The sequence below is a fragment of the Triticum urartu genome, chromosome 7A (assembly GCF_056163025.1).
Source record: "Triticum urartu cultivar PI428250 chromosome 7A, HENAU_Tu73, whole genome shotgun sequence".
NCBI classification, from domain to species: domain Eukaryota; kingdom Viridiplantae; phylum Streptophyta; class Magnoliopsida; order Poales; family Poaceae; genus Triticum; species Triticum urartu.
The window spans coordinates 626,051,245-626,062,090 of NC_141879.1; the positions used below are offsets into that span (position 1 = coordinate 626,051,245).

General features: G+C 52.1%; 1 protein-coding gene across 1 annotated transcript; it reads left to right on the forward strand.

Annotated features, from left to right (window-relative positions):
- Positions 1-6,365: 6,365 nt before the first annotated feature.
- On the forward strand, positions 6,366-9,521 carry LOC125519876 (peroxidase 16). The gene is made up of 4 exons (XM_048684650.2): positions 6,366-6,926; positions 7,023-7,214; positions 8,460-8,625; positions 8,778-9,521. Exons 1-4 carry the CDS (start codon positions 6,663-6,665, stop codon positions 9,188-9,190), a joined length of 1,035 nt encoding a protein of 344 aa, XP_048540607.1. The 5' UTR covers positions 6,366-6,662; the 3' UTR covers positions 9,191-9,521.
- The last annotated feature ends 1,325 nt before the right edge of the window (positions 9,522-10,846 follow it).

Sequence of the window (10,846 nt, forward strand, 5' to 3'; positions counted from 1 at the left end):
GAGAGCCCATCTCGTCGTCACGGGACAGCGGCTGGTATCGTCAGATCCAACCTACGTAATTCTAGATTGCATAGGCATCAGTTGATCTCGGGTGTACTCATATCAGGCCAGCCATTAGCCGGCTCGTGACGACCGGCGAGCTAGAGGTGGTGCGGCCGCGGAGACGGTTGCGCTTGTGCGGTCCGTCCATGTTGGGCAGAGGTACGTAGGTAGTAGTTGCTTGGTCACTGCTCACTGCTCTATGTACCTCACAGCTCCGTCGACCAAAGCCTGCACCTCGCCAATGAACGAGAGCATGTCACGGAGTGCACTGTGCACGCAGCAAACCAAACAGAAGCTGGCTAGCTAGCAGCGGATGGATGCATCACGGCACGAATCCGGGCAACAAGCTGCACCGCATCGGCCGGCGGCGTCGCCCGTAGGCTGTTTACCGCTGTAGGGGCTGTTGGAGCGTCGCTGTCCGGTGCGCTAGTAGACATTCTCGTGTATGTAGCTCGACGGCTGTCCGTGGTTCCATGGCACACCTTGTGAGCAAGCAGCCCCGGCCTCATCCAGGCGATTATTCGGTCGTGTAGGGCCAGGCTCGCTCGCATTCGCATATCCAACGATTTCCAGCCTGGCATTCGGCGCGCAGAGTTAAAATGCACCCATGCCATATCCAGAGCACTATCCGTCCGTCCGTCCGTCCGTCGAAAGTGCTTTTCTTGCGTATGCCTATGTATATGTAGTACTAGTACTCTACTAGTCGTGTGTTTTGCAGTTTTGACGTGCGCCGCTAGACGCGGGAGACACCGCTAAAGGCACTCTACTCTCTACCTTTGCTTATCCTCGAAGATAGTTAGGCCTTACCAATGTTGGTGCATGTACCACACACACACACACAAGCTTATATTTTCTTCTGTATTATTATTTCGGAGACTATTATATATCCCCACAAAAAAAGAAATAATGTTTCAGACAACCAGAGAGTGACACCCGTAAAGCAACCCAAAGTTGATGCGGGTGCACTTTGTAGTATACTACCAAGTATATCATGCAGGGCGAGGCAGCCGCAGGGGGGCGAATCGTTGGACATGTATGAAGGAGAAGTGCCGTACACGAGTCCAAGATCAGGGCGGAATGATTGGGATGGAAAAGAACGAAAGATGCACATGGCTATATGCATGGATATGCATCGCCAACCCCTGGCCTCCGGTGGCCCTGCCGCATGCAATATCCTTTTCCCGCCAATGATGCGTCGCCGCTCGCCAGCCAGCCATTGCGCGCGCCCGTGCGCCGAGCGTACTACGTACGTTCGCTAGCGCCGACCCAAGGGAGACACGTGCGCATGAGACGATGTGGACCAATTATCCCCGTCTGGACCGGTATGATCGCGTCTACGACGACACCTCTTCTCTCGCGAGCGGACCATTCACTTTCACTCCTCAGAATCATCGTCTATCCGAGCTTTCTTCAAAAGGCATCGTCACTGGGCTGCTTTGCTGGTCGACTTGCTCACGGGCGTACTCCACTAATAACCAGGCTGTGAGCGCGCGCAGTACAGCGCATGGCGCGAATGGGTTCGGCCTAAAGCTCACGGGCGGGCGAGCGAGCGCTGCTCGGCGCATTGCGGGATGGGATTTGCACGCACGAATCCGACGAACGCTTTCATGATGATCAACTTTATTTAGAGCGGACAACATTCAACATTCACTTCACACATAGAGTAGGAATGAATAGATGCACGAATGCTTAGCCTGCTGGGAAGGATAAGATCGTACATGTACATTGGTGACAGAACATCCGATATCCCAGCAGGACGGACGGCCACATCCATCCACCACGATGCGCACAAGGCAGGGCACCCACGGGGGCGGCCGGGTGCATGCGATGGAATCCGCGGCAGAAACGACGGACGTGGTGGTCGACATGGGCGCGAAAACAACACGGTACGCGCGTGCGTCCGTCCTCAACGACCGGACGGCGACTCCACTTAAGATTTCTCCTCCGTCACGATCGATGCATAGATCGCGTGAATGCGTCAATCGCCGCTCCGAACGGCGGGATCACACGCCCTGCGTGCCTTCGCCTCGGCCCATGCCGATCGGACGGAGACCGCGGGCGCCGGCGCGTGCGACGCCCGTACGTGCGTGCGTGCTCCCATCGGTGGTCAATGTATCCAGGCGCCGGCTCAAGAAAGGCCGGCCGGGTGTAACATCGATCATTGAGCGCGCCGCCTTACCGATTAGCGGCCCGGCCTGAATGCCGAGCGAACATTGATGGCCTTGGTTCGTCAAGAGCTTCACGCGGTAGTACGCGCGTACGCGCGGCTAGGGTTTTAGCTAGGCGTCACGAGGATGAATGCCGGAGCTAGCTGCGCGATTCTATGCGTGCGCACGCACGCACGTACGCAACGACATGCTTCATGGATCGCAACAGAACCAACAATATAGCCATATACGGAGTACTACCACTGATAAATTTCCTTGGACATGTGATCGATGGATTGCCGACATGCGGTCAGTTTTCTCGAAAAGGCAAATGAAATTATAGTGGTTCGGGATCGGGAGGTGTATATCTATATCTGCTCCCCGGCCGTTGTGTCTTGTGTCTCGCATCGCACGTTGGAAGATCTTGTAATCATCCTCTAACCCCTGTTTTTTAATCATGGCTTGCCGGGCCTTTTTGCCGTCCAAGCTACGTCAGTGGTGATTACTGTCGCGCGTTATATATCCGCGAGATATATAATTAATTGCGACCTCCACCGTGCGTCCCACTACGACCGGACCGGATTGTTTTTCTCAGACACTATCCACTCTTTTTGGGGTTCTGGAAGAAGGCACTTTACACTTGTAGTAGTAACTGTCAAGCTTTTTCAAAAGCAGTTACCGTTAAAGCGTCCGATTGTCCTACCGACTGGTCTCGGAACGCCGCACTGCGCCCTCCTCATACTCTACACGAATTGATCAGCCTGTGCTCTCTTTAATCATTCGCCTTGGCACTCACTTCTACTCGACTTGACAACACTGCATGCAGGATACGGACAAAGATTTCTTGTGTCTAATCAGCTGAAAAGAGAAAACGAGCATTACTTGGCCGGTTGGAACAAGCATATTCCAGCAGAACTTGTAATCCAGAGCAACCCGCGGCATAATTTCTTTGCTTTACTTCGTGTATAGCCCATACGAGCCATTCCATGCGACGGCACTGAATTTCAGTTAACGGGAATCAGATGTGCCTCACAGGGAGCACGGCTCGTTCTCCGAGATTCTTTCGAGGATATAGTGTAATAGTACTGGAAACTGCATATCCGTGTCCAACATTACACACTTCTGCACGGGACAAAGATGAAATTAATAACGGGAAACAGCAACATCTGTTAGGGATTCCAAATTCTATAACGCCCAACCGAAAGCAACGGGAATGAGAATGCGGTGACCCTTCACTGCAAGATATGCGTAGTGCAGTGACAAATCTCGGAGGAGGATGATAAACCCACTCGTGTGTTGCTAAAGCCTGAAAGCTGGGCGCTCTTTATTCCGCAGCCACACAAGACCGAAAATTCCAAGGAGATTTGGTTCCAGTGGGTTGCCTATCACCCGGATGTGACCTGAATTTCTATACAGGTCGACGCAGCCCCGTCCCGAGAGGTGCGTCTGCTTGCTTTGGTGCTTTCCCTCCACTTCGATCGAACCGTACCACTTTCCTTCTTCGCCAAGCACGTACCCGCGTTAAGAGAACGTACTAGTACGCGTTTTTTCAGTCGCTGAGAATCGTTTTCTAATGGAGGGAAACTGCTCCTCGATCGATTGTGGAGAATCAAACACGAATTACTTGCGAAATGGCCCAACCCGTGAAAGAACATCGAAAGCACTATATGTGTACTCACTCTGTGCATTTAAAAACCGAACCGAAAAACCATACCGAACATAAACCGAACCGAACCAATTTTATGGTTTTTATGGTTTCTGGTTTCGGTATGGTATGAACTTTTCATACCGATTCGAACTTGGTTTTTATGGTATATATCAGAAAACCGAACGGTTAACCGAATAAATCGAAGTAAAAAATAAATTTATATTTCTTGAGATGAACAACCATACAAGTTGTCATTTTTCTTGTACATGAGTCAAATGCACTACTAAGCACGTAATTTTTTCTTGTAACATAGCCATTTTTCTATTTTTAAAATGCTAAGCACGTCCATAACCATCAACAGATGAATCAATGCATGCATATATACTTATATATATAGTTATATACTATTTGTGTAGAATAGTATGTGTTTTGAGTCATAAATTTGCTAATTATTATTACGTCATTTCCAAATTCGCGTCAACTTTGATTTTTATGGTATATACCGAAACCATACCGAAATAATTTGGTATATACCGAAACCGAACCATATTTTAATTTCATATCATATTTACTGAAGTATTAATACCGTATAAATCAAACCATTTAAACCGAATAAACCGAACGCACAGGGTGAATGTGTACTGCTTTCGTTAAACAGAGTCAGAAATGTGTGAGAGATTCTTGATGATTGAGGTGGCATCTAGTATTTGCTTATAATAATCTGAGGAAAAAGAGCAGACATCTCTCTCTGTGCCTCATTCCGTGTAAAGAAAACGCACATCTCTGCACCTGGTTTCCGCAAAGTCTGTCGTGTACCACGGCAGTCGAGTCCCGATCTGTTCACTCCGGTCAGTTTACTCTAAACAAAAGCCACCAACGAATCACTCGTACCTACCCAACTCATTGTTTTCTTTTCTTTTTCGAGAGGGCACCTTCCCATTGTTAGCAGTGATGGTGCCTCGGTATTTTTGTACTATCCTCTTTCAATAACGGATTCCCTCAACAAACATACAGAAGCAGGCAGAGGATGTCTCGTGCACTATAACGGGCAGCACCACACCACCACTACCACCCCCGTAGTGGTAGATTTAGTAGTAACTATGCCCGTAAGATCACACGGGAATGAATATATGCGCAAACCGCAAAAGAAGAACACGCCGGCCGGCCTTTTTGACTCCGCTACCCTCACTTTCTCGGCTTCTCTTCCGTCCTCGCCGCTCGTCTCACTTTTTTCCGGTCTTCTTCCCGCGGCACCCGTGGCGTATTACCTACGTGTACGTGTGGGCCTCGACTCGAGGCGGCGGCGGTATCTAGAGTTCCGGACGCAACATTTTTCTGCACAGCTCTCGGTTTGTTTTCCTGAAACTGAAACTTGGTCACGTACGCGATTGGCATGATACAGCTAGCTGATTGCACAGTGCCGCGAGCCCGGCACATGGCCTGACCAGTGAGCACGCACGTACACGCACACGCCTCTCCCCTGGCCGCCTCCTCCGTCCCCGGGCGGGTACCGGCGGCGTCGTGGCGGAGCCCGTGAGCTTCTTTCCGGACCGGTAACCTTCCCGTGGGACTCCGCCGGTTCCGGTACTCGAATACTAAAGCCTATCCGTGGCGCCGAAATGCATGGGCCGGATGCGGGCACAGCTGTGACGTGACACGTTTTGGCGTGCGCGAGGAGCAAAGCACGCGAGCTCCGCGGAAGCAAACAGTGATCAAGTTGGCCGCTGGGATCGTCGCGCCACCCCTACGTAGTTTAATCACAGGCTGATGAAATGCCTGTGCACGGCGTACTGCATTCCTTTAAATTAGTGGGTTAATCTGGACTGTGGTTGCTTAGTGTTCCTCTGTTTGTTTCTGATGAGGGCGAGGAGGAGTAGAGAGAGGATCACAGCCGTTGGCGGGCTGGCGTTGGGGTTTTGTTTGTTTGGTTCATAAGTTCTAAAATTTTTTTTAGTCCCAACTTATAAGAGGGGGTTTGTTTTCAGAGATTTATTGGTCTAGGGACTTAAATAAGTCCCTATAAGTCCCATCTAGACCAAACATGAGGAACTTATAGGGACTTAAAGTGGGCATTTGGGACTTATGAAATAAGACTCTCAAGGAGAGACTTATAGTTGTAACATGGTCTTATAGAGACTTATAAGTCCCAGGAACCAAACATGTAGGACTTTTTAGGGACTTGAGACTTATAAACTGGGACTAAAAAAAGTCCTAAAACTTATGAACCAAACAGGGCCTAAGTCTCAAGTCCCTACCTGTTTGGTTCTTGGGACTTATAAGTCTCTATAAGACCATATTACAACTGTAAGTCTCTATAAGTCCCTCCTTGAGAGTCTTATTTCATAAGTCTCAAACCGACTTTAAGTCTTTATAAGTTCCTTTTGTTTGGTTTAGATAGAATTTATAGAAACTTATTTAAGTTCCTAAACTAATAAATCCGTGAAAACAAACACCCTCTTTAGTGCGTGCGGAGCCGGGCAGGGCGTGTCCCCATGCCGATGCCTTAATATTCTCTCACTCCTCCTTCCCTCGTCCACATCATTGCAGCTCGTAGCACTCCACCCTTGGTCTCGAGTCTAGTCCTAGCCAGCTCCTTCGCCGGCGGGGCGAGGCGAGGCGACGCGCAGCTCATCTCATCTTCCCCATCTATATAAGCGCGCGCGCGCCCGCCTCTCTCCTCACTTAAGGCACGCCGAGTGTTAGTTACAGGGAGGGAGAGTGTGTGTGTGAGGGCAGCGGCAAGTGCAAGCATCAATTAAGGACAGGCAGAGGAAGAGGAGCTAGTTAAGAGTCCAAGAGAGGGAGACAGGCAGCTCCTATAGTAGATGGCAATGAGGTCGAGGGGGCTGCAGCTGCGGTCGCGGCGGGAGAGCTTGCTCGTCGTCGTCGTCGTCGTCGTCGGCGTGCTGCTGCTGCTGGCGACGGCGGCGCCGCCCGTCGCGGCGGCGGGGCTGAGCCGGAACTACTACGCCAAGACGTGCCCCAACGTGGAGGCGCTGGTCCGCGGCGCCGTGACCCAGAAGCTGCAGGAGACCTTCAACGCCGCGCCCGGCACCCTCCGCCTCTTCTTCCACGACTGCTTCGTCAGGGTACGCGCGCCGCATACAAAAACCAGAGCTTGCCTCTAGTGTCTGACTGTTGCTTGCATCGATTAATCGAATGGTTGATGTGATGGGGGTGTGCAGGGGTGCGACGCCTCGGTGCTCATCTCCGGGCCGGGCGACGAGCACAGCGCGGGCGCGGACACGACGCTGTCGCCGGACGCGCTGGACCTCATCACGCGCGCCAAGGCCGCCGTGGACGCCGACGCCGGCTGCTCCAACAAGGTCTCCTGCGCCGACATCCTCGCGCTCGCCACCCGCGACGTCGTCCAGCAGGTACGAACGCCGCCCGCGCACGCGCATAGCTAGTCCCGTCCCGTCTCTCTCCGCGCCGCCGCTTTCTTTGGTCGGTCGACGGCGACGCCGCGCGGGGTCAATTAGGAGGTGGGCTGACAAAGCGTGCGCCTAAACCCTCACTTAGCCCGGCTCTCCGTGTGTGTTTATTAGGGCTAACCGCGCAGCATCTGCACACCGAGAGACAGCTATATGATGGATGGATGGGGCTGACATGTCCCACGCCGTGTGCGCACACTGGCGCTCTGGAGCTCTCTGGGCAGCCGTAGCCACGAGCCTTCTCTCTCTCTCTCTCTCTCTTAGCTGTGAGTCAGTGACGACGCAGTTACGCCTCTCCCTGTGCCGGGAGCACGTACGTACGCGCCCACGCGCCATGCCCGGAGCTTGTGTGCGCGCGCCGCAACCTCGGTGGTGCCGAAACCATTGCCACCAGCATACAGCAGCTAGCTAGGATTGGATTAACTGCCGCCGCCCAACAAACAACTACTACTCGTATACTTGTACTGGATCACGTACTACTACTAGGAGGACTACAACTAGATTAAGCAGTATTAATGTCACTCGCTACCACATCGATCCCACTTGTGGTACGTAGGAGTAGTTCTTAACCGAGGAGAGTAACATTCTTTGCTGTTTTTGTTTCAAAAAAAACATTCCTTGGTGTTTCATCGCACAGTTTTGGAGTAGCTGGTTCGATTTGGGCACTCCAAAAGCTCGAAAAGTCGGGATCTTTTGGCGCTAAAATTTCGGGGCCGACACGGTCGTGGTCCCAGCCGGTCGGAACTCCGCTGTCGTATTTACTCGTCCATCCAGTAGCAGCAGCAGCGTTCCAGAGTCCAGAGGGCGCGGCGTGGGGACGGACGCGACGGGGGCGAGTTATTTCTACTGCTGCGCCGTCCGCCTCCTCTTCTGACCTGACCGTGTCCAGCCGCCCCGGTGAAAAAAGCGTCTCCCGGCGTGGTGCGTACACACGGTTCGGCCGCGTAAATGAACCGCGTACGTACGGCAACCAACCCGCCGAGCCGTCGCAGTGGTGGCGGCAGCGGTAGAGCTGCTGCGGAATTAATCCGTCAATTATTGAGACGCGCAAGTTGCGCGCCGTGCCGGAAGCTCTGCTCGAGCGCGTACGTAGAAGTACTGTGCTTGATTGCAGAGCTGTGCTGTAATGACCTCACCGGAGTACTAGTACTGATGATGATTCTGGTTTTTGGTTTGATGATGATGCAGGCGGGAGGGCCGTCGTACCCGGTGGAGCTGGGGCGGCTGGACGGCAAGGTGGGCACGCGCGCCGTCGTGAAGCACAGCCTCCCCGGCGCCGGCTTCTCCCTGGACCAGCTCAACAAGCTCTTCGCCGCCAACGGCCTCACCCAGACCGACATGATCGCCCTCTCAGGTCAGTTGTACGGCCTGATTGATTGGTTGATTGATTGTTGATCTCCTCCGGCCTCGGCAACATCACGCCAAAACATTCCCTCTGAATTGAATTATTAGCCGCTCAAGGTAGATAGTAGGCAGTTACTGACGTGGAAGACGAATGCGGTGCAGGGGGGCACACGATCGGGGTGACGCACTGCGACAAGTTCGTGCGGCGGCTGTACACCTTCAAGGGGGCGCGGCCGCAGTACAGCCCGCCGATGAACCTGGCGTTCCTGCGGCAGATGCGGGGGACGTGCCCGCTCAACTACAGCCCGGCCACGGTGGCCATGCTGGACGCCGTCACGCCCAACAGGTTCGACAACGGCTACTACCAGACGCTGCAGCAGCAGAAGGGCCTGCTGTCGTCGGACCAGGTGCTCTTCGCCGACCGCCGCTCCCGGGCCACCGTCAACCACTTCGCGTCCAACCAGACCGCCTTCTTCGACGCCTTCGTCGCCGCTATGGCCAAGCTCGGCCGCATCGGGGTCAAGACCGCCGGCTCCGACGCCGAGATCCGCCGGGTCTGCACCAAGGTCAACTAACGTGGTTGCTTAGCTCTAAGCTGCCGTGGTAGTAGCACCACACGTACATTCAGTAGAGAGGGTAAAATGGATGGATGGATGGGCCGATCGATTCTGTCATGTGTCTCTCCTCTTCTCTTCTCCCTGCCCATGCGCGCCCCATATGCTCGCACATGCCATATTGTCATAGCCGATTTGTTCCAGCCCGATTCTTTTCTTCACCATGTAATAAAGCATATAAATGCCGTGGGATAGGAGGCACGCACAGTTACATCCATGTAAATGTTACACTTGGTCCGGTTAATCAACAAGTATACTATCCCATATGAATGAATGGAGTTATTTTTTGAAAGTGTTACTGTACATGTCACAGTGGATGTACTATGTGAAGTTGAATGTTCTGTGCACTGCACTGTATGGCATGGTGGCTCCAGCCAGCTGGTGACAGAGGATGCAACATGCCATGGATGGTCCAAGTTTCTCATAACTACGCCCAAGGTGAGCTGTGAACACCTGCAACAAACCATGTGATATTTTCAGTCAAACATCCAAAGCTCCAAGAAGCACGCCTCAATACATCCAGGAACAGGAAATGATAGTGAACACCAGTATGCTGTCCAAGTAAAGAGACGATCAAGATTTCTCAACACACAAGAGCAACTCTAGCAGAGTTAGTCGTGTTGGCAGCCTCCATATGGATATGAAGATTACCAAGCCAAACCAAAAACACATAATCTCCATAAGAGCTGCCTCCTTACCGTATGACCCACTTGTCAGTGAGACATCCTCCTTTTCCCAGTCTCCAATGCATATATATTCAATTAAACCAACAACATTCAGTTAAACCCGAGCACGGCGGCGAGGGATTGGACGATGACGAGACGCGAGGGCGTGGAAAATCCAAGATGGTACCAAAATTCACACAGAGATGTTGTCGTCGGTGACTCGTTTTCGACAGCCATTTCAGCTTCGGGTGCCGATTCCGACGGCGGCGGCCGGATCTGCAATGCTCGAAATTGTGGAAGCATTACGATAGGTATCCACATGGGTGCCTCATCTAATGCTTCTCACAGTTTCAAACATCGACGTCGATTTTAGCTTCGGCGTGCCGATTCCAATGGCGGCGATGCTCGCAAATGTGAGAAGCAAAGAATCTATGTACCCCATGTTTCTCACATCTTCAAACACCGACGTCATTTTCACTCCTCCATGCATTACTCGTCGTCGAGTCTCTCCGATTTCTTCCCATCTAAAGGAAAAATCATGCTAACCAGTTTGGAGACACATGCGGTAATTCTTGTGGAAATCCTTATGTCTCCCAAAACGACTAGTATAATTTTTACCAATGCTTCTCCTCCTCAATATGGTGATTTTAGTCTAAAATTGGCACATTGGCAATTATTATGGTGACCGGCGCAATATGGTGACTTTTACTAGAGTTGCTCTAAGTTTGATCCCCTAGATAAGGAATGGAAATTAGATGGCCATGGAAAAGTAGGCAGAGAGCCCAAGCTATAGCACGCGAGAAGGAAGTGGAGGCCGGAATGTGATTCCATAACACCAGAGTATGCCGGCCATGAACCCCACTCCTTTACAAGGTCAAGCACTCCGTTTCAAGCCATTCGTAGCACACGTTTGGATTGCATAACTTGGTGCATTGGTTTTGGCATAAGGGTC